Raw genomic sequence first — 24,381 nt, forward strand, 5'->3', positions numbered from 1 at the left:
TCTAACATCTGATGTGGGGGTGTGGTTTAGCTCCCAAACGGGATCTAAACACCAGGGCTGCACAACTTTGGCCCTCCATGTTGTAGTTTTGGGACTACAACTCCAATCATCCCCAGCCACAATGGCCATGTGGGGTGATGGGATTTGTCAGGGTGATGGGATTTGTAGTCCAACATTGTAAACTGCCCTGAGCCATTTTGGTGGGGTGGTATATGAATCAAATAAATAAATAAACGTCTGCAGGACAGGAGGGCCAAAGTTGTGTAGCCCTTACACACACTCTAAAGTTGTCATTATCCTTGGGTTTTCACACTGACTGTCATAAAATAGGATTAGAATCACATGGCTGGTTGTTAATGTAAGGCTTACATATATTTCACACCAACTAGCTTTGTAGCATTTAATCAGAGTAGTCCATTTACTTTAACAAAGCCTTATGCCTCTAAACTGTATTTGATAATTCACCTCAATCAAACAAGCAGCATTTTACCTCAGGAGATCATTAAATCACAATGAAACACAATCCAGCTTTATATATTACCCTCCAACAATTACTATAACTTCATGACCAGCAGAACAAACAGCACACACCACAACATGAACACAGTTTGGATGCTAGACTGAACGCTGAAAGTCTGAAGAGGCACCAAAAGGAACTGAACCAGAAACAAGTTAGATTGTTGCTGTTCCCAGCGAAGAACTGCTATGTTCCCCCAACTAGCAAAGAAAATAGATATGGGGCAGCATCCAGATCAAGTATCGCTGAAACTAATGAGACTCACACGACGAATATGAAGTGCCATTCATTTCAGTGGGGCTTAGTCAATGGAGTGGCTGGCACCAAATGCTGCCTTGTCCAACACTTCTAGTGGAGGCCAAGCTCCTTTCAAAACTGGCCCTTGAGAATGCATGGGGAGCAGGGAAGGTTGCATAAGGCTGCATGCCTTCCTATAATAGCAATAGCAATAGCAATAGCACTTACATTTATATACCGCTCTATAGCTGGAGCTCTCTAAGCGGTTTACAATGATTTAGCATATTGCCCCCAACATTCTGGGTACTCTGGGTAATAAAGGCATAACAGTGTATAGCATTTAAAGGTTTAACATGTTAGGAGGTGGAGTTAAATAAAGGAAGGACTGCCTCTCCTGGGAGGCTTCTTCTGCAGTTTGTGTTCTTCTAAAACGGCTGCTGGTCTTTCTTTGCAAACACTACATGGTGTCAGAATGGGAGCCTTCCTTTGAGTCAGCAAAGAAAGAATGATTAGAACAACCCACAAAAAAGGGTAGTGGGGAGGGGAGAGGAGAGATTGAGATTGTTTGCTGAAGGATACAGCTAAGTGAAAATTTAAGGACACAAGTTTGGAAAGTGATGGATCCTTTAACAAACATAGCCCATCTTCAGAAATTTGATTTTCAAAATTCAAGCAGTTGGCTTATCTAGATTAGAAGATTCGAGAGGTAAGGGATGGTTTCTGGCTTAGTGCAGAAATCACAGGTACACCAAGTGAACGCTCTTATTTGTGCTATGGGAGACCCTGCAGAGGATATTCTGTGTGGTTTATCCCTCACTACGGAAGACCAAAAAGATTACAAGAAAGTAAAAGAAGCTTTTGGTAATTAATTCACTGGGAGACAAAATGTCATACAGTATATGAAAGGGGTAATAGAAGATGCCAGGAACGAGGAGAAACTGCAGAGGTCTTTTTTACTGCTGGGCATGCCTTAGCTGAGCAGTGTAACTATGGAGCTCTCAAGGAGGAACTTATAAGAGACAGGATTGTTGTGGGCATAAAAGATACAAAACTGTCAGCTCAACTTCAGTTGGACCCTGATCTCACTTTGGCTACTTTCATTGCATGAGTGTGCCTTCATGGAACCATAACAACAGCTGGATCTGCAGGCAACTACCACAAACAATACGGTATCTGATACTGTGGACATTGTAAAGGCCAAGGATAAAAAGGGGAATCAGATCGTTAGATCCAAGGGTCATCTTAAACTATCACCATTAATGGAATCTGGGAAAGTAAAGCAGACAGTTAGAAACTCCGGAGAAAGCATGTGAAACATAGGAAACATAGGAAACTGCCATATACTGAGTCAGACCATTGGTCTATCTAGCTCAGTATTGTCTTCACAGACTGGCAGCAGCTTCTCCAAGGCTGCAGGCAGGAATCTCTCTCAGCCCTATCTTGGAGAAGCCAGGGAGGGAACTTGAAACCTTCTGCTCTTCCCAGAGCGGCTTCATCGCCTGAGGGGAATATCTTGCAGTGCTCACACATCAAGTCTCCCATTCAGATGCAACCAGGACAGACCCTGCTTAGCTATGGGGACAAGTCATGCTTGCTACCACAAGACCAGCTCTCCTCTTAATGTGTGGGCACTGTGGGAGAAAATCTACCCATACTTGGCAACAAAGGCCAGCAAAAGATGTGGAATGTAGGCATTGCCATAAAATAGGCAATTGTGCAGCGGTCTTCAGAACACTCCTCAATCTGCAAATGGTTCAAGAAGACATTTTACAAGCCAGTGATGAGGAAGCAGTGGAATCTGTTTAGCTTCTATATCCTCTATTGATCAAATGTTATCATAATATATATCAGTATCAACTTGAATAGCAAAATATTTCAATTTAAAAGTGGTACAAGAGCTGCAGTTACTGCCATTCCTATGAAAGTCTATGACCAATCCCAAGATGGATGTTTAATTCCCTCAACCAAAGTGTTTCAGGGTGCCAATAACAACCCTTTTACATTTTGGGATAGTTTCAAGTCATGCTGGAAAAAGAGGGGAGGGTTCTACATCATCACTGAGGTCCTGTATATATGATACAGGACCTCAATACACCCCTGTTGGGATTGCCTGCACCACACCACTTACAACTTGTGCAGAGACTTGACAACATTACATTACACAAGACATGACACAGATTCCTAATGGATATATTCATGTTTTTACAGGATTGGGCAACCTTGATTGATTGACTGATTAAGTGCCATCAAATCGGTGTTGACTCTTAGCGATCACATAGATAGATTCTCTCTAGGATGATCTGTCTTCAACTTGGCCTTTAAGATCTATCAGTGGTTCATTCATTGCTGTCGTCATCGAGTCCATCCACCTTGCTGCTGGTTGTCCTCTTCTTCGCTTCCCTTCAACATCTCCCAGCATTATGGACTTCTCAAGGGAGCTGGGTTTTCACATGATGAGTCCGAACTATGATAGTTTGGGCCTGGACATTTGCGCCTCGAGTGAAAATTCTGGATCGATTTGTTCTATGATCCATTTGTTTGTTTTGCTGGCTATCCATAGTATCCTCAAAAGTCTTCTCCAGCACCAAAGTTCAAAAGCGCCAATGCTTTTTCTATCTTGCTTCTTCAGAGTCCAGCTTTCGCATCCATAGAGTGTCACAGGAAAAACCATTGTCATGGCATCTAAATATCCTTTCCAAGGCCTTCATTGCAGCCCTACCAAGAGCTAGTCTGTGGCGTATTTCTTGACTGCTGGGTCCTTTACTGTTGACAGTCGATCCTAAAAGGCAGAAACTATCCACCACTTCAATGTCTTCATTGTCAGTTCTGAGACTGGTTGCTGTACCCGTCGTCATTAGTTTAGTCTTCTTGACATTTAGTTGTAGTCCCAATTTTTCACTTAACAGCACCGCACCAGGTCCCCACGCCTTTCCAAACTAAGGTCAAAGATGAATTAGCCAGAATGGGAAAAATGGATGTCATTTCCCCAGTAGATGAACCTATGGACTGGTGTGCAGGACTAGTAACGGTGCCAAAGCCCGATGGAAAGATCCGCACTTGTGTGAATCTCACCAAACTTAACAAATATGTTTGCAGGGTAAGGCACATGCTTCCAGCAGTTGACCAGACATTGGCTCAATTATCTTGTGCAAAGGTTTTCTCAAAGCTTAGTGCTGCAGCAGGGTTTGGACAAACTCCCCTGGCAGAAGAATCGCTACTACTGACTACCTTCATTACTCTCTTTGGCAGGTGTTGTTTCAACAGCTTTCCATTTGGTCTTTCATCTGCCCCAGAGCACTTCAAAAGAGAATCTCACAACTGGTATCTGGATTTCCAGTTCTTTGCCATGCAGATTATATTCTGGTTTATGGCCCTAACAAACAGGAACATGACGAGAGCCTGTGGGCAATACAGGTGCATTTTGAACAAGTGGGCCTCACACTGAATGAAAAATGTAAATTTGGGGAAACAAGCCTCAGGTTTATAGGACATATCATTAGTGACAAGGGAATCCAGCCCAATCCAGATAAGGTTATTGCACTTGTAAATCTACCAGAGCCTCTGGATGTATCAGCAGTATGTTGGTTTTTAGGAATGGCAAATTATATTGGAAAACTTATACCAAAATGTGCACAAGTCACAAAGTCCTTCCAGGAACTTATCCACAGAGATGCTCTGTTGGCCTGGGGTTATGCACAAAGAGGTGCATTTACAGCTGTAAACAACTGTTGCTGTCTTCTTCGGTTTGGCACAGTATTTTGAAAAGAACCCAACAATTGTGGCTTTGGATGCTTCCTCATATGGTTGAGAGCTGTGCTTAGTCAGATTCAACCAGGGGTGAGAAATGTCCAGTCACATTCATTTCTGGTTGTCTTACTGACACAGAGTGGCACTATGCCCAGGTGGAAAAGGAATGTTAGCTGTTACCTGGGCCTGTGAACATTTTAGATCTTATTTGGTGGGATTAAAATTCACTATACACACTGATCATGAACCTTTAGTGACCTTACTTGGCTCAAAATGCCTGGATGACATCTCCAAGAGTTCTAAGATTTCACCTTTGCCTTCTGAGATTTTTGTTCAACAATGAGTATAGAAACATAGGAACATAGGAAGCTGCCATATACTGAGTCAGACCATTGGTTTATCTAGCTCAGTATTGTCTTCACAGACTGGCAGTGGCTTCTCCAAGGTTGCAGGCAGGAATCTCCCTCAGCCCTATCTTGGAGAAGCTAGGGAGGGAACTTGAAACCTTCTGCTCTTCCCAGAGCGGCTCCATCCCCTGAGGTGAATATTTTACAGTGCTCACACTTCTAGTCTCCCATTCATATGCAACCAGGGCAGACCCTGCTTAGCTAAGGGGACAAGTCATGCTTGCTACAAGACCAGCTCTCCTCTCTCATGTACCAGGAAAGTCATTCATACTGGCAGATGCACTTTCCAGTGCCCCTATTTTTCTACCAGTCAAAGGAAGAACAAGCTTTGGCAACAGAATTGAAAGTTCATGTTCACTTCATTCAAACTTCTCTTCCAGCAATGAAAGTGTGATTCCAGCAATTTTGCATGGCATGATGCCAGGATGCCACACGTCAGACAGTAATTCACTTATGTCAACAAGGATGGGGTGCCTAGAAATTACTTCTATTGGTGGTGAGACTTTATTGGCCAGACTGAAATGACCTACACCTGATAGATTATTTGCTCATGAAAGGGCAGCATATTGTCATCCCCAAAGAACTTCAGAGGTATATACTAAATAAAACTCACAAAGGCCATCAAGGTATTACTAAGTGCAGAGTAAGAGCACATCAGGCTGTTTGGTGGTCTGGACTGAGTATGCAAATAAAAACGTTAGTGGACAATTGTGAGACCTGTATTAAGAAAGAAAACAGAGCCCTGAACCATTAATTTTGGCAAAGCTACCTCAGACACTCTGGCAGCAAGTAGCTACAGATCTGTTTGTCTGTCAAGGGAATACATATGTTGCAGATTAATTTTCCAGGTATATTGATCTTGCCTTGCTCACTCACTTTTTTCATCCCCTCAGGTCATACAAAAACCCAGAAAGCTATTTTTGCTAGACATGGGTTTCCTGAACTTCTTATTTCAGATAACAGACCTCAGTATGTCTCGGACAGCTTCAAACTTTTTGCAGAAACTTACGACTTTGAACATTGTACTAGTAGCCCCTATTACACTCAACGCAATGGGGAAGTTGAATGTGCAGTACAAAGGGAGATGATCCATATTTAGCTCTTTTGGCATATAGATCCACTCCCCTTGCTTTGGGATCTTTGGCAGAAATTTTCATGGCGTGTCAGCTGAGAACCCCCTTACCAATGGCACCTTGCAAGCTTCAACTCAAGTGGCCAGATCTGAAGGACTTTCAATGACAGGACACAGAGCAGAAGCAACAGCAGCAGCATAACTTCAATATCTGGCACAGGGTTCAACTATTATCAAAGTTGGTTCCTGGGGACAGAGTTTGGATGCAAGGTTTCCAAGCATTAGGAATTGTGCAGGGAGAAGCTACAACACCTAGATCTTATATTGTAAATTCTCCCTGAGGCAGTGTCCACTGGAATTGTGTTTATCTCCAGAACTTTTCAACTTCAGATGGAGATAGTTTGCCACAACAGCCATCTCCAGTTCAGCTAATAGTAGGTGTTGTTCATCTACAACACCTAGATCTTATATTGTAAATTCTCCCTGAGGCAGTTTCCATTGGAATTGTGTTTATCTTCAGAACTTTTCAACTTCAGATGGAGATAGTTTGCCACAACAGCCATCTCCAGTTCAGCTAGTAGTCCAAGAAAGAGGGACTGATAAGGAAAACAGAATGGGAGTACAAACCCAGTCAGGGAGATTTGTCAGACCTCTCAGAGACTTAGTTTGTGATAGACACAAATGCCAAATAAATGGTTGGAAAACATTTACCTTCATAAAATAATTTTAAATTAAAAGGGTTCTTAGGGGGTTTAAGTTGAAAAGATGGAAGAAGGGGATGTGGCATAATAGTGTATAGCATTTAATGGGTTAAAAGTTTACCATTTTAAGAGATTGGGTTAAAGGAAGGAAGGACTGCCTCCCTTGGGAGGAGTCTTCTTGAGTTTATTTTCTTCTAAAATGGCTGCTGGTCTTTCTTTGCAAACACTACAATTGCTAGCAGCCTCCTCAGGCTCCTTGCAAGCTTTGCCAGGAGTGTGGGGAGAGGATCCATCCCAAAGAGCTGCTCTGACAGAGACAGCAGGGGGTATCCTGCTGCCCTGCTGATGCCCCAGTAATCTGCTGCTTGAGGCAACTGCCTCATCTTGCCTCATGAAAGCGCCACCCCTATTGGCCATGACTAACTTAGTCTGGATGCTGCCCATGCTCTCCAGCTGAAGAATCTGAAAGCGGTGGAAAGGAAACGGGAAGATAAGCAAGGCACAGTCCACATGGAAAGACATAAAAGCAGATACTGTAGCCAATGTGGGAGAGGAAACAAGGAGTTGGGTTTTGTTTCGGTGCAAAACACAGGGGTGTGTGGCAATTTTCACCCTCAAATCTTAATCAGCCAAATATTTATCTACTAACTATTCAGAACCAAGTAGGCCCAGAAACTGGGAACAATTTAGTACACGTCAATCTGACTCACACACATATATACATCTTTCCCTTATTGCAGTTTTACTCCTGGGTATGTTGCACAAGAGCACTTCCAGGATAAAAAATTATAGCTTGAGATGCTCTCTCAAAATTATCAAGTATCACAGAAGAATTCTTGCCTAAAATAAATGGGGAAAATTGCCCCTTCTGATTGGTGGGTGGTTTTTTGTGGGGTTTTTTTTTTTGTTGTTTTTTGGCGAGAGCTGTTTATTGTTTTTAAGTAATTTATTATGACTGTATCTTGTTTTATTGTGTTTTAGCATTGTTTATTGATTGTTGTATTGGATATATTTGTTACTTCTATTTTTGCTGGCCAATGGCTGTAATAAAATTGATGATGATGGTTGGTTTGTTTAAGGAGCAGGCAGGCATGCCACTGGCAACTGTGGTCATTCCCAATATTTTCTTGAGTAAGTGGTGGCTGGTCGTGGACCATAATACATGAATGCATGAATTTTGGGGGGGGCTCACAGCACATACAAACACGAGGGACCATATCCTAAATATATAGCATGCAGACCTAGCCTAGTCAGAATGCACCTACTCCTTCTGTAAGGATCCGTTCATTTTCACCCCATAGTAGCAAGTAGGTACACTTGTCTATGCAAGCAGGGGGTGACCTAAAATTGCAACATGTCAGAAGAGATCATTCTCATCTTTTTTTTCTTCTTTTTGTGCAAAGCCTTCGCTGTTGCCCCACGGTTCTCTCTAAGCTCATTAACCTTTGACACAGATGCTCCAATCCTACTAGCTGTGATTTATGCTCAGTGGGATGCCTTTATTCCCAGAGTCCTCTCTGTTCATGTGCCTGCCTGTGGGCCAAAGGAGCCAGTCACTGCAAGGATCATTTGATTTCTCTTGTTATCAACTCAGCAATTAACAAAAGAGCTGGTGATTGCTGTATCGACTGTTCGGGAGCTCTATTTTTCTGTCTCAGCTATCTCAGTCCAAGGAACTGAGGGCAGAGGGATGGGTTAGTGGTATTTATTTATCGCTACACCATGTTTTGTGTTTGTGTTGCCAGAGGAGGTAAGGGGTGATAATGGCACGGCAGTCCTTGGACATCCAATTTCCCTTATCAGGCCACTGAATAGAAAAGAGGCCGCGGGCCACATTAATTAACAGATACCAATCAGCTGTCACGTGTTGTGTGTGCGTGTGTGAGGTCTGATGGGTAGGAGGGAGGGATCGATAAAGCACTGGGGAGGAGTGCCAGAAGAAATAAGAGGACAGCTGAAGAGGCGTCTGGGCCACCAGGGCGATGAGCTACAAAGCTGACTCTTGCCAGGCAACTCCACAGATAGAAAGCAACTACACTAGAGGCAACGAGGTGCTGGTCTGCTTCTGACAGCAAAACAGAAGCCCTTGAACACCTCACTCTGTGATCAAAGTAATTGCACCCTCTTGTTAAGCCACATTTCTCAAGCAACCTGCACTCCCAAAGGTTTGGTTCTACTAGAGAGCCATTACCATGTAGCACATTTACCTTTTAAGGCAAGTTCTTTTGCACTGGATTCTGCCCTAGCAAAAGAAGGAGTTTACATTGGCCAGAATAAGAACGGTCAAGAAACAGCAATTTCCCAGTAGCGGTGTGCACGGAACCGCCAACTGCGGTCCGGCACTGGGGTGGGGGGTAGCTTTAAAAGCGGCGGGAGGGTTTACTTACCCCTCCTGCCGCTTTCCCGCTCTGGTGCCGTAATTCTAGGAGTAATTGGGGCGGCAGGATACCTCCCTGCCGCCCCTTCCGTGCTGTTGCTGGAAAAAACTCCCAGGAGTCCTTTGCGCGCGTGCACGTCACAGAGACATTGTGCGCGTGCTTCACGTCTCTGTGACGTGCGTGCACGCAAAGGACTCCTGGGAGTTTTTTTCAGCAACAGTGGGGACGGGGTGGCAGGGAGGTATCCCGCCGCCCCAATTACTCCTAGAATTATGGCACCAGAGTGAGAAAGCAGCGGGAGGGGTAAGTAAACCCTCCCACTGCTCTTAAAGCTACCCCCCCCCACCTGAACCGAACCGCCCAGGTCTGGACCGGTCTGGAGGCTTTTTCAATGGCCTCCGGACCGGTCCGGGCCCATCCCTATTTCCCAGCTAGTTACATAATAAATTCAATCCATTTTGAATCAGACACACATACACAATTTGAAGCAAAAAGTCCCAGCGTTAGAAATAACAAGGCTGTTCTCACTAGCAGCCTAGGGCAGCCTGGCCTGGGCTAGGCTGCTTGTGTGGAGCGTTAGGATCTGTGTGGATCATGATTATACGAACTGCCTGAGAATGTTTTTAGGTGACCCAAAATAAAAAGTGAAAATGTCACAAGCACATTCTTGAAAACATGAGCAGGTTTATGCATCTGAGACCAGAATTCGCTGCAGCTCCCTGTCTGGTGTAAAAACCTGTGCAATATGTGAAGCAGCTGCTGGACTCACAGCATGGAGGTGTTCCTATATTCAGTGCTGTACCTGGAACTCCAAACCACAGAACCACTTACCCACCTACTCTGTATGGAGAGGAGGAGACAAGTTTCTCTATTGTATTAAGTCCCAGCAACTGGAATTCATGCTTTCATGCCCTTGACACCCAACTAGCTGTTGTATGGTGTTGTATATGTATATGGGGTTGTCACTGAAGACTGTGGTGACTGTCACAGAAGGAAACATACAGCTGACTGCCTCAAGAATCTGTACTGCCATTTTGGTTTAGCCACATTATTGTCTGCAAACATTTGCAAGGTAACAAGAAGAACGTGCATGTGTGTGCGCGTGCAAAATGCCTCTTAAAGTCTCTTATTTTTCATTTATTTGGGGCTGTTTACGGTCAACCTTCCTTTCTGCTCTTTCTCAGATGCTCCTTTATCTTCTGTCTTACTGCGTGATCCTAGCTAGTTAGGGATCACAGCGTCAGCAAGGATATTGTTGTGACCAATGACAAGCTGCGGCTACATAGCCAATCTGTGGATAGTGTTGCGATGAGAAGAAGTATCCTTTCCCTGGCTTAGGCACATGAGCAATTCTCCTTCATCTCTGAGGCTGCAGTGCAAGTGAGCAATGAAGCCACTGCAGAGCAGTGCAGAAAGAGAGAAGACATGTCTCAAGTTGCCCAGGCATTGTGGGGACACATTCCATTTCTTCCAGGCATGGGTGGCCCAAGGAATTGCAGCACCCGAGATAAGATTCCCTTTGTAAAGCAACTCTTTGAACGAGCATGAGGAGCAGGGAGGAGGAAAGGTTTCTAGCATCTCCCTCTTCTCTCCTTGTGCTTCTTGAAAGCTTTGTAAAGAGTGTGAAAAGAGGTGCTCCTCGCAAAGCTTGCAAGGGTCAGATCAGTCCCAAAGAGCTGCTCAGATGGCAACGGCAGGAGCCCTGCTGGTGCCCCAGCAAACTGCCGCTTGAGGTGACTTCCTCGCCTTGCCTCATGAAAGGGCTGCCCCTGCTTCCATGTTGTGGATTCCCTGCCTGCCCTTAGGCAGTGGAGGGGCCACTCTCCCTTCCCCTCATTGTGAGCAAACTTCACCCTTGTGTTGAGGCTGCAGCCTGAAGCACTCGCAAAAGGCAGGGGGCTTTTCTAGCCTGCAAAGGCAACTGCAAAGTCACGGGGCCAGGACAGCTCTGCCATAATCGAAATCCGTGCTAGTTAACTTGGTCATAAATTCCTGAAGCCACAAGGAGGCAAGTTAGGCAAACCAAGTGTGTGGCTGATTCCAAATTATGCAGGATGATAACATCTCAAACAGACAGTGACATACATCAAAAGGGTCCCTACTTTTGAAGTAACCACCCAGGGAAAGGATCTTGGGTCATAGTAGAAAGTTCACTGGAAAAGGTCATCTAAGTGTGTTGCTGCAGTGAAAAAGGCAAATTCAGTGTTAGGAATTAGTAGGAAAAGAACTGAAAATAAAGTGGCAGGTATCATACCACTACTGTATAAATCTGTGGTGCATCTACATTTAGAATGTTTTGTGCAATTTGATTATCCTCTTTCAAAAATATACCTTAGAGCTAGAAAAGGTAGAGCAAAAGGCAGCTAAAATGATCAGAGTGTTGGGACATTTTCTCTGTGAAGAAAGAAATGCGTAGGGTCTTTTATGTTTGGAAAACAGGTTACAAAAGAGACATACAAAATTACAATTACAATCAGATTACAAAAGAGATATGTGGAGAGAGTAAACAGAGAGAAATGCTCTGTCCATCTCTCTCCCATCCCCTAAGAATCCCCAGTCAACATTATTAGCTATGGATTCAGAACAAAGTGTCCCCCACCCCCCAACAATGAATGTATAATCATGTATTGCATGCATGTACATTATATAGACAGAAAGCCCCTTGTCCCACAGCTGCAGCACCATCTCTGCCAACTCAGGGCCTCTTCACACAGAAAGGCAGTTCAGACAATTGCTAAGTGGGTAGGACAAGCATCCTACCTAACTTCGGGAGCTGTGCATGCTCTCAACCTTTGATTACATCTAAAATGAAAGCACCAGATTCCGAGACAGTATACCCTGAAGCTGCCAGAAGCCAGGGTCAAATGTCAAGGAATGGCTCTCTCTCTCTCATGCCCAGTTTGTGAGCATCCTATGGGCATGGAGACAAGAATGCTGATTAGAATGAGCTTTGATTTGATCCAACAATACAGATGAAGATGAAAATGAGGATGAGGGATGAAGAAATGTTGGCTCTGTTCACCAGCCAGACAAAAATTATACTTGTCAAGCTATGTTGGCACATTACTCATCAGGATTTTTTCCACTCGCCATGCATCATTTTTCATTCATCACAGATAGACTAGTGGATTTCCTCAGCACTTATGATGATGATAGATTGGCAGGGGTATGTGGAGTGATGTCCTCCTCAGCTGCTTCTCTTCAGTCCTGGATCTGTCTTGTCCTAGAGTGTGTGATGGCCACCAGGTTTAAAAGGGGATAAAACAAATCCATGGAGGAAAGCCTCTCAATGGCTTCTCGGTGGTTACAGACTACCTCCAGGTTCAGAGGCAGGTATGCCTCTGAATATCAGGCTGCAGGGGAGCAATGGCAAGAACATAGGAACATAGGAAGCTGCCATATACTGAGTCAGACTATTGGTCTATCTAGCTCAGTATTGTCTACACAGATTGGCAGCGGCTTCTCCAAGTTGCAGTCAGGAATCTCTCTCAGCCCTATCTTGGAGAAGCCAGGGAGGGAACTGAAACCACCTGCTCTTCCCAGAGTGGCTCCATCCCTTGAGGGGAATATCTTACAGTGCTCACACATGTGGTCTCCCGTTCATATGCAACCAGGGTGGACCCTGCTTAGCTAAGGGGACAAGTCATGCTTGCTAACACAAGACCAGCTCTCCTCTTTTTAAGAGAGTGGGCATGCCTTCAGCTCCAGTTTGTGAGCTTCACAGAGGCATCTGGTGGGGCACTGTGAAAAACAGGCTGCTGGACTAGTTAGCCTGATCCAGCAACACTCTTCTTCTGTTCTCATTTTATGGATACAACTACCACAACTGGCCATCTTCAAGATAGGCTTCTCAATGGCTACTGCAAGGTATAACTCTCAGAACCAATCAGGGGTGTAGCAAGGTTGAAGTGAGTCCTGGGGCAAGAAGTGATGATGGGTCCCTGGGCCTCCTTCTCTCCTCCCCACCCCCATGTCTTTGCTGCAGAAGAACTGAAAGTACACGGTGAAAAACAAAACATACTCTACATGTGCTTTCTCTTGCTCCTATGCAAATAATATTTAATTTTTTAAAATTTTATTTATTTATTTATTTGAAATTTTTATACCCTGCCCCTCCAGTATACTATTGCTCGGGGTGGCTCACACCGATAAAATAGATACGATGTAAAATGAAATTAGTAAAATTAACCAAATTAAGTAAACGAGTTAAGTCAAGCTAGAAACCACAATCAGTATTAAGTTTAAAATTAAATTTTAAAAGCTAAAAATTGAGAGTTATACAAACTAAAGAACCTACGAGATATAACCAAAGATGGAGTATTAAAAAACCTCTAAAAAGATGTGTTTTAAGTTGGATTTTTTTTAAACACTGAGGGAGGGAGCATGGCGAAGCTCTTCAGGGAGGGCATTCCAAAGCCGAGGGTCCACAAACGAAAAGGCCCTGTCTCTAGTCCCCGCCAACCAGATCTCTGTTAGTGGTGGGACCATGAGCAGGGCCTGAGATGATGAATGAAGGGCCCTGGCAGGTTCATATGGGCAAATGACAGGTACCCCAGCTCCAAGCTTTGTAGAGCTTTAAAGGTCAAGGCCAGCACCTTGAATCTAGCCCGGAAGCAAACCGGTAACCAATGAAGCTGCCTCAGGATGGGTGTGATACTCATGAAGTTACTTGCACCTATGAGCATCCTTGCAGCAGCATTCCACCTAATGCTTCTGAACAGGACCACCTAATGCTTCTGAACAGTCTTCAAGGGCAGCCCCACATAGAGCACATTGCAATAGTCTAATCTGGATGTTACCAATGTACGAGTGACTGAAGTCAGGTCAACTTCTCCAAGTAGGGTTGCAGCAGGTGTACCAGCTGTAGTTGGTAAAAGGCACCCCAAAGCTGTGGACTTTGTCTTTCAGAAGGAGTGTGACCCCATCCAAGACCAGATTTACCTCATTACTCGGATGATCAGTTCTACTAACCCAGAGCACGTCTGTCTTATCTGGATTAAGTTTCAGTTTGTTTACCCCCATCCAGTCCAGAACAGCCTCTAAGCCCTGGTTCAGAGCATCCACTGCCTCCCTGGTGCCTGTTGGCTTAAAAGAGAGGTAGAGCTGGGTGTCATCAGCATATTGATAGCACTGCTGCCCACACCCACGGATAACCTCTCCCAGAGGTTTCATGTAAATGTTAACCAGCATGGGGGACAGAATAGATCCCTGTGGCACCCCATAGGCCAAAGGCCAAGGGGTGGAGCAGGCACCTCCCAGGACCACCTTCTGAGTACGACCCTGCAGGTAGGAGCAGAGCCACCATGTAACCGTGCCCCCAAGTCCTAACCCAGAAAGACGTCCCAGAAGGATACCATGGCCAATGGTATCGAAAGCCGCTGAGAGGTCCAGGAGGATCAACAGAGTCACACTTCCTCTATATCCCGGAGTAGGTCATCCACCAGGGCAACCAAGGCAGTTTCAGTCCCATATCCAGGTCGGAAGCCAGACTGGAAAGGATCTAAGTAATCAGACTCATCCAATTATCAGATTCATAATACCCCACACTCCTCACACACTGATCAGGAGCCAACAGCTTGCCACTGAGTGGGGGAGGCAAGAGGGGAGAGCAAAGAGTGGACTGTTTCCCAGCCAGTAGGGCCCCCCTCCCTCATGGGCCCAGGGACATTTGTCTCCTCCTACTTCAGTTTTAGCTACGCCCCTGCTGGTACCAACTCACTCTTAGTTGTTGCTTAGGCCCAACAGCTTCCTGGAATCTGTCCTACTGGGAAATTGTTGTGGCTGACAAACTATGCAAGGGTATGTCAGCCTAGTAAATTTGCATTATACAAGAGTAAGCCCACTGAAAATAAAAGGCCTACTCTTGTGGAACACATTTTGCACACATTTTGCATTTGTGCAGCATATGCACATTGTGCAAAGGCAACATGACTAGGCTTACATATTCTTGGGCAGTATGTCAGCCACGATTCCCGACACTGCATCTGAAGCATGGTACTTAGTCCCTTCTCTCAACATAGGAACAACATAGTAAGTTGCCATATACCGAGTCAGACCAATTGGTCTATCTAGCTCAGTATTGTCTTCACAGACTGGCAGCGGCTTCTCCAAGGTTGCAGGCAGGAATCTCTCTCAGCCCTATCTTGGAGATGCCAGGGAGGGAACTTGGAAGCTAGATGCTCTTCCCAGAGTGGCTCCATCCCCTAAGGGGAATATCTTACAGTACTCACACCTCAAGTCTCCCATTTATAGGCAACCAGGGTGGACCCTGCTTAGCTAAGGGGACAAGTCATGCTTGCTAACAAAGGATCAGCTCTCCTCCCTTCTCCTCAAAGACGCATGGCATCGTCACAGCATCACAGCTGGGCTTCAGACCCCCTCTCTGAAATCTGTGGTAGCTACACCCACAATTGTAGTAAACCCCTATTATTTTTCAGACATTTGGCGGCAGGAGCTTTCAGAATTTGATGGGGTGGGAGAGAGAGAGAGAGAGAGAGAGAAAACACAATTTGTGGCAAGTGGAGTTCATAATCTGTTAATTTATTATCGTTTTTGTCATCCTGGAGGGCCATTAGCAGCAGTAATAAAGAGAGATGTAATTATAGGATCTGAGGCCACTCTAGACACAGCTGCTGTCACTCCACTAGCCATATTTCATCCTGCACTGGGGCTTTTGTCTTCCCAGCAAGAAGAGCAGCAGAAAAGCCACCCTGGGAGAACCTCTGTCATCCCCCCTCCACAGAAACCGCCCCTTCCTGCAGAGAAGTGCGGAGGAGAAGGTGGGCACCATGCACAGGTGATTAATGCAGAGAGTGGGTGCAAAGCATGTGGGAAAGGGAGCCCTGTGCCCAGAGGGAAGAACTACAAGCTTGCCAGGGAGGATATTGGGGTAATAATATTTGCCGAACATTATTAAAACATGTTTTTCAATACTCAATTGCAGGAGTGGGGCTTTCAGCTTAATGATGAGTCTCGTTTGCTAACTGCTGATAGGGAATGTGCACGGCAACAAAAACCTTGAAGGTGCATTGGCTGGCCTGAAGAAAGTGCTGGAGTTCATGCAAACTTGAATATTGTCGGCTTTGCATGTGCTTTCATGCAATACCCACATATTGCTTTCAGGGTCCTAAATCTACGTGTATTTTTGAGATCACAAATAACACCTGGGTGTCCAATCAGTGTGAAAATTCAGAATCTTCAGAGTGTATTGAGAAACTGGGATTGGGAAGCAGGGCTATGCACAATCTCTCCATAAATATTTCACAACATGGCATGTTGTGCATTCTAGCAAGTAATGGGATGTGAGTGCAATTGAGCATCCTACATCACAAACACAAAGCACAAGTGAAATGCAATCACAGTTCAGTCTGTAATCACAAAAGCAATGAATTTGCTATCAGTGAAGTTTGTGTGTTTTGTGTGTATGTGTGTGTGTGAGCAAATATACTGTTTGGAAAATGCAATATTTTTGTAACGAAAGTGCTACCTGGGCAAAAAGTGTGGGGAATCAATGCACACACTGACCTCACAATATTTGCTTCTGGGCAGAGTTCAAAGTGCAGGTCTTGGCTTTTAAAATGCAAAGTTACCTGGGACCAGGGTACTTGAAGGACCACCTGCTCCCATACCAGACCTTCTTCTGAGGCCCAGTACAGCCTGTGTGCACCGCCTGTGATCCAATGGGTGGCAACCCAGAGCAAGGCCTTTTCTATTGTGGCACCTTGCCTTTGGAACTCCTTGCTCCTGGGGTTTTTCCAAATGGCAACTGAATACAGCTTCACTACACTTAGGCTGAGGGAAAGTACACACGTGGCGACCATTTACAGCAACATCAGGATGATGATAGAAGATGCCGTTCATAAGCCAATGGCATGATTCGGCTTGATTCAGCTTTGCTCCTGACGATTCACAGTTACTTCGCATTATCTGCATCCTGAAAAGGTAGCACTTTGGTGCAGTGATCAAAATGGCTGAACTGTAGGCACTTCTTGCCGCAGCAAAGCTGCCCATCTGGGAAAACTCCTGGTAGCCCATCATACAATAACTCTCACTGCATTTAGAGAGAGAGCCAGCATGGTGTGGTGGTTAGAGTGCTGGACTAGGACCGGGGAGACCCGAGTTCAAATCCCCATTCAGCCATAAAACTAGCTGGGTGACTCTGGGCCAGTAACTTCTTTCTCAGCCTAACCTACTTCACAGGGTTGTTGTGAAAGAGAAACTTAAGTATGTAGTACACCGCTCTGGGCTCCTTGGAGGAAGAGCGGGATATAAATGTAATAATAATAATAATAATAATAATAATAATTTAACCAACGGGTAAAGACATTGGCTGACACGAGGAAAATGCCTTAGAGTAGGTATTGCCTAACTTGTCCTTTTAATTTCAATGGGACTACTTTGAGGCATTTTCCTCATCGTGTCAGCCATTTTAAGCTTCTCTGGCTTTCAATGGCATTCAATGTTATTGTTATTTTGTCCCTGGCTGTTGATTATGTCTGTTTAAATACTAATTTTTGGCAATTGTTTGTCATTTTCAATTTTTTTAAGCCACCTGGAGAGGCTTAGACTGAGAAGCCAGACTAAAATGCTTTAATCAATCAGATAATGGAGAAAAGAACTCACCACTGTGGAGCTGGTGGTCAGAGCATTAATAAGCCGTTGTCTGCTGTAGTTTGTTGTTTTCCTTCCTGTTGATTCTCCTTAACTGCTGGGTTAGTGGAACAATCTAGACTGAGTTCCCTTAATCAGCAGCATAACACTCTATGTGCTGAATCAGGCCCTGGTGGATTGTGTGGCTACTGAGTGGGGTAATCCCTGATATGACAGGCCTCCTTCGAGAAGGGCACCACCAGGATTAAGATTTGCTGAGAAGCAGTATCCAAAGACTGACCTCCTTCCAAGCACCTATTTGCCTGAGTTTTTCAGGTCAATGCTAAAGCTACAGAATAATCACAGGCATCTAAGCAAACATTCATTTACACAAATAAATCAATATCAGTATTGAGATTCAGATTGGAAGCAAGAAATCTGCCATCAACTTGCAGGACTCCTCCTGTAGCCTTTATTTTATGTTGAAATCTGGTTCTCCTTGGGGCTGCTTCACAGGTGAAAAGGCATGTGTATATTTATTTATTTAAAAATATTTATATCCCTCCTCTCCAGTCCAATACTGCTTGGGGCAGCTCACAACCATGAAACAATAAAAGTAATGTAAAATTTAACACCATAAAACACGAAGTAGAATAAAAACAATTAAAACAAACCCAATTAAAATCAAATATCCACCAGTAAATGTGTAAAACACATTAAAAGGCCTCTCTAAAGAAGTAAGATATTTTAAAGATATTAAGATCTTTGGATTATAAAGATAAAGATTTTTTTTTTTTTTAAGCCTAAGAGATGGAGCATAGCAAAGCTCTTTTGGGAGGGCATTCCAGAACCAAGGGGCCACAGCTGAAAAGGGTGTGCAAAACACAGATGTGTGAGCACCTTCCACTTCCTGCTGCTTCAGGTAACACATCAAAGGGGAACTTATACAAAGGGGCAGCCCAAGGTATTGTGCTTGAGGCGAGGCACCAAATGCTGCCTTGCCTCATGCCCCTGATGAGGGTCAGCCTGTTCAAAAATGACCCTGGCAAGTGGGTGGGGGGCAGCAGCCTCCTCTTCTCTCCTCATGCTTCTTGCAAGGTGTGTGAGGAGAGGCGCTCCTTGCAAAGCTTGCAAGGGTCAGATCACTCATGAAGAGTGGCTCCAGTGGCAGGGGGCATCTTGCCACCCTGCTGTCATGGCCGCTGCCTGAGCTGGCCACCTCACCTCGCATCATGGAAGGTCCGCCCTTGCCTATCCATAAGGCCTGTGGGGGGTAGGAATAGTGCCTAGAATGTTGGACTAGGAATGTTAAGACCTGGATTTAAATTCCTACTCCGTTGTAAAGCTCACATGGTGATCTCAGGCCATTTACTATCACTCGGCCTAGCCTATCTCACAGGGTTGTTGAGCGGATAATACGGAGGGGGAGAGAACCATGTATGCTGCTGTGAGGAACGGATGGATAAGCATGTAATTAATATTAATAGTTTTCATGTCGGTGAAACGCACAAAGTCTGACCAGGAAGAAAGACCCGAGTTCGAATCCCTATTCTGCCATAAAACTCACTGGGTGACTCTGGGCCAGTCATGTCTCTCTCAGCCTAACCTATCTCACAGGGTGGTTGTGAGGATAAAAATAAGCATGTACACCGCTCTGAGCTCTCAGAGGAAGAGCAGGATATAAATGTAAATACAATAAAATAAAATTATAAATCAATAAACAAGAATGTGATGCGAGAGTCCACATGCCCATCCACTTTTCATCATGTGCCACCCAAAGAAGAGCCCACAGTGATCCCTTCCAGGCTGTTTCACTGGACCAAGATCCCCACTGCATTTTATTTCAATGGCAAAATGTGGGATTTGAGGGTGCGACATCTCAGATTTTTTAACACAAAAATTTGGAGTCCCTCATCAGGCAGTATCAGCGCCCCTACTGAAAACAAACCAGGGCCTACTGAAAACTTACTGCACCTGGTTTACTTACTGCACCTGGTTTAAGTAACCACAGCCACCTTTTGTCACCCCACTCAGCTTCCCCTTCTTACCTGGAATGTGCTTTGCCCAGCCAATTATCACAACCAGCTCTCGGTCTGCCAAATCACAGAGTGTGGTCAGGGCTTTTATGTCACTCTCTGGCATAGTAGGATCAGGCATTGCGTAAATTTTCTCTGGCTCTGCCACCAGCAAGTGGGAGACAATCTTAGTCACTGCAAGTCCCAAAGCAAAAGTTAGTACATCCTTGTGAGATGAATTCAAGCACTTTATGTTTGCATTCAAAATTAGCTGAAACTTGGCTTTAAAAATAATGGTTAGGTTATCTTCATCCTTCAGTTTGCTTGTGAATCCTATCACAGATATTTACATGTGTTTCATTACTGATACGGATGTATCTACATCTCCTGTGTGAACTTACATATTTTCCATCTGAAAATTCTGCCTGATTGATAATGATTTTTACAAGAACCCAGGCTAATTAATGCTGATAGGAAGGTTGCATTTGGATACTTTCTGGATAAAATAAATGGGAGCTCTCTTGGCATCGAAGGACAGGGGTCCAGCATAGCTTAGCTCAGAAGTTCTCAACCTTAGGTTCCCAGATGTCGTTGAACTACAACTCCCATAATTCCCAGTCACAATGGCCTTGGCCATTGTGGCTCGGGATTATGGGAGTTATAGTCCAACATGTGGGGATCCAAGGCTGAGAATCCCTGGCTCAAGAGTGAGAAAATGAACTATGATGGAATTCATTTCTGCCTCAAAGTTTCCATTTTCCAGGATTATTGTTGTGAAGTGCTCTGAGTGCATTTGGTCCTCCTCATAACCCATGGAAAGTGGCTTAGCCTTTTAGTCTGATTCCCCACCACTGCAGGACCAGCATGCATTACACATCTGGCACGGCTTAGTTTCCCTCTAAAAGAGGGGTATCCTAGTGGAAAAGGTGCTTCATATTTTCTAAGGATGCTTTCTGCACTCCTGATTGCCAAACCAGGTTGTTGTGAGGATAAACATAACCATGTACACAGCTCTGGAAATGCAGGATATAAATGTAAACATTAATAAATTAGCATCAAGAGTCACAAGCAGTGAAGCAAGTTCTTTCAAAGATGTCGCTAAGGGCCACTTTGCAAAATACATTTTAGGAGCACATGCAAAGAGATTTCAAGTGCAAATTCAAGATGTGGAGGGAGCCCATTTCTGCTGTACTATATAGGCCTTGCCTAGCAAAAGGACAATGGTGGCACCTACATGGCTTTTTGGCTGGAGGAGGAATTTGTAAGCTCAGATAAGTGCTGCTTTCGGAGTCTAGCCTTCTTTTGTACTTCTGGCGGCCTCCACGGACTCGATCCAGGCGCACCCCTGCAGGCAAAAGAGGAAAGGAAGCCTAAGAATCGAGTAGTATGCCTTTAAAAATCCTATATATTTATTGCTTATTTTTAGGGAAATAGGTACAGCATAGTACAGATTATGTACTGTCTCAACAATGTTCTAACATTATGTAGTTCTTTTGCCCTTCTGTGTGTGGGTGTGCACACACATGCGAGTGCACATACAGGACTAAAGACCCCGTGTCATTTTTTAAAATTCCAACAAAAAGGACAATTAAAATAGATATAATAAAGCTTTGTTTCTTCTTGACAAAGATGCCACAAAAAACTAATAATCTAACAAAAACAGTTACCTGGCAGTAAGAAATAATACATTTCTATTTGCATTAGAAACATCTTTAAATTAAAATACATTAAGGTCATGCACATGACCAAACCATGGGTGGGGAGAGCCGGGGGGGGAGCAGGGTTTCACCTACCTTCCCCCCAGATGACCAAAGGAGGTCCTCTTTGGCACGCTGGTGCACCCCCACACAATCTGTGCTGCTCCGTGCTGGAGGCTAGGGCTCATTTTCCTGGCCTCTGGGAATCCCACAATGCACTGCACAATGAGTGTGATGCATTGGGGGATTCCCCCAGGAGTCAGAAGTCTTTTGTGTATGCTCAGGATGCATGCAGCCCGAGCATACTTATGACCCAGTGCTGGGGTTAAGGACACACTTGTGCCCTTAAACCCTGGCAAAAGGCTGGGGTAAAAGGTTGGGCTACCTGCAAGGGCAGTGCTGGGATCGGGCTCAATCATGGTGGTGCACACAGGCAGCCCAATCCACGTTGAGCTGCCCCAGCCTACGTTGGGCTGCTCGTGTGCACAGCCTCATTATGTAAAACTTGTAATTTAGACATTTTTTTCATTCAGAGCCCCCCCCCCGCCAATTTGCGGCCCTAAGCTATAGCTTTATAGTGTGTGCCTATATCTGTCAAGTGTGTGTGTGTGTGTGTGTGTGTATAGAAGGATAACGTTTGCAATGTTTTGTTGATTAATTGATTAGAGTAATCGATTAAAACTGTTTTGATCAACTCAAAAAGTGCCCCTGATTAATTGGACCACAGAAATGTTGCTAAAAATTGTTAATTGTTTTAATATAAGAGCTGTGAGTGGCATGCACCATCTTAGGGGAGGAATTCTCTTTTCACTCACACATCTATGAAAGAATGTCTTTTCGAAGCTGCTGCCTGCTGCAATATCATCTAAACACAAGTACATGCATCATCCAAACACATCAGGTACATGCATCATCTAAACACAAGTACACTTTTTGTTTGATAGCACTGGTTTATTCATATGCATATTATATGCTGATTTACTTGAGTAATTAATCAAATAATTGACTAAAATTTGCATGATTAATCAAGTCAAATATCTGTAATTGGGTATCAGCCCCCCACCCCACAAAATTCCCTACCCAATTAAAGAACAAGAGACATAAACAAACAATACACCTCTGAACATTAGCCCTTCTTCTTCCTATGCTCAGAGGGAGGGAAGATTTATTAACTTAAAAACTCAACAAGTAATTCATGCTTTTGTACCAGTTGTTTAATGAATCCATGGCAAGCAAGCAAGCACTCGTAGATAATGGCCATTCCCCATCCTGGCTAGGACATCTGTAGCACGAGATTTTTGTGTGAGAGGAGTATGAGTTCAGTTCCGGTACAGGGGAGGGGGAAATCCCTGGGCTGTGCACATGCTCAGAGGCAACCCATTCTATAATTATAAGTGGATGCTCACATATAAACCCCCAAGCCACTATTTGTGAAGAAGGGCTGGTCCTGCAGCAGCAAGCATTACTTATCCCCATGGCTAGGCAGTGCCTGCCCTGTTTTGCATTTGGATTGGATGAGTGACTATATATGATCACTATCTGCTGTGAGATATTCCCCTTAGTAGATGAGGCCACCGCTCTCAATAGTAGTGCATCTGCATGCTTGGCCCCAGGTTCACTCCCTGACATCTCTGGGTAAACCTGGGTGGGACTCCTGCCTGCAACCTTGGAAAGCCACTGCCAGTCAGTGTAGACAGCACTGGGCTAGATGGATTAATGGTCTGATTCAGTATAAGGCAGCTTCCTATGTTGCTATGCAGCTGGTTCTGGTTGGTGGAATTCTAACAATCAACAACAAAGTTGATCACAAAATCGATCCTGCAAGCCTGCAGTCAGCCCACCCTTGATGTGAGATGATTTAAATGTTTTAGCAGTGGTCTTTGATCTGTGATGGCTGATTCACACCTGCAAGTCCTCACAGGATATTCCACCTCTTCAACTGACAAAGTTGCATGTGCAAAGAAGCCTATTATGGCTGCTTTCAAATGAAGATTTGTGTTAATCAATGGGTAGCTTTGCTAGAAGCCACTCATAGGCATACAGGTAAAGTGTGGTCGGTATCGACTCCTGGGTGACCACAGAGCCCTGTGATTGTCTTTGGAGAATACAGGAGGGGTTTACTATTGCCTCCTCCCGTGCAGTATGAGATGATGCCCTTCAGCATCTTCCTATATCGCTGCTACCAGATATAGGTGTTTCCCATATTCCGGGAAACATAGTCTGGGAAACATACCAGTGGGGATTTGAACTGGCAAGCTCTGGCTTGCTAGTCAAGTCACTTCCCCGCTGTGCCATTAGGTGGCTCATAGGCACATAGCCACTCATATATTTGTGGAACCTAAAATGTACTTAGATATGGCCAATATCAGTTCTATAAATAAATAAGTGAGGGAGTCATTCACATCCAGCACATGACCAGGTTCCCCCCACCACCTAATGTGTGTAGTGTACTTAGTGAATATGCATACTAGCAAAAACCTTATGCAACACTGAACCACTCCTGACTGTGAGAACATCTGAATCCCAAATGCAGATTCTTTGGAACAAGTCTCATGAATCTGAAGAGAATTTGCTTCCAAACAGTGGCAGACATGCAGACTAACAAAGTGTGTGGGGAGTGTGTTTCTACAGGGAAAGAGCCATTTTTATCAATCTCCCTTTCCCCCTGTGGCTGACTGTGACTCCCAAAAATAGGTCTCTAAGGATTTTACACCCCTCATGGACATATATTTGGGATCGCTTCAGAGGGAAAGGGAGATGGACAAAAATTGCCCTCCTTCTGTAGTGCACACAGTGCTAACTGCACGTCTGCTTCCTCAGTCTGGATGTCGGCCACTGTGCTTAAGATCTCAGCCATGACCAACTGAGCAAATATGATTACAGTGAACCAGTTATTAGGGTTGGCCACACATCCTCACCACATATCTATGACTTCTGCAGCCCAATGGATTAGGTGCTCATTTTTACTCAGGGCTGACCATTAAGTGTGGGAATTCATAGGGCTCTCACATCCAAGCTGTT

General features: G+C 44.5%; 1 protein-coding gene across 6 annotated transcripts in view; it reads right to left on the reverse strand.

Moving 5' to 3' along the window:
• The window catches only part of ESRRB (estrogen related receptor beta), a 304,059-nt gene that overhangs the window by 12,468 nt on the left and 267,210 nt on the right, over window positions 1–24,381 (reverse strand). For all 6 annotated transcript variants that reach the window (XM_053286429.1, XM_053286431.1, XM_053286428.1 and 3 more), the window contains 2 exons: window positions 20,898–21,008; window positions 19,697–19,858 (listed from right to left, as the gene is read on the reverse strand). In XM_053286429.1, the coding sequence (XP_053142404.1) occupies window positions 19,697–19,858; window positions 20,898–21,008 (273 nt within the window). The remainder of the gene's footprint in view (window positions 1–19,696; window positions 19,859–20,897; window positions 21,009–24,381) is intronic.

The sequence above is a fragment of the Hemicordylus capensis genome, chromosome 1 (assembly GCF_027244095.1).
Source record: "Hemicordylus capensis ecotype Gifberg chromosome 1, rHemCap1.1.pri, whole genome shotgun sequence".
In the NCBI taxonomy this organism is placed as follows: domain Eukaryota; kingdom Metazoa; phylum Chordata; class Lepidosauria; order Squamata; family Cordylidae; genus Hemicordylus; species Hemicordylus capensis.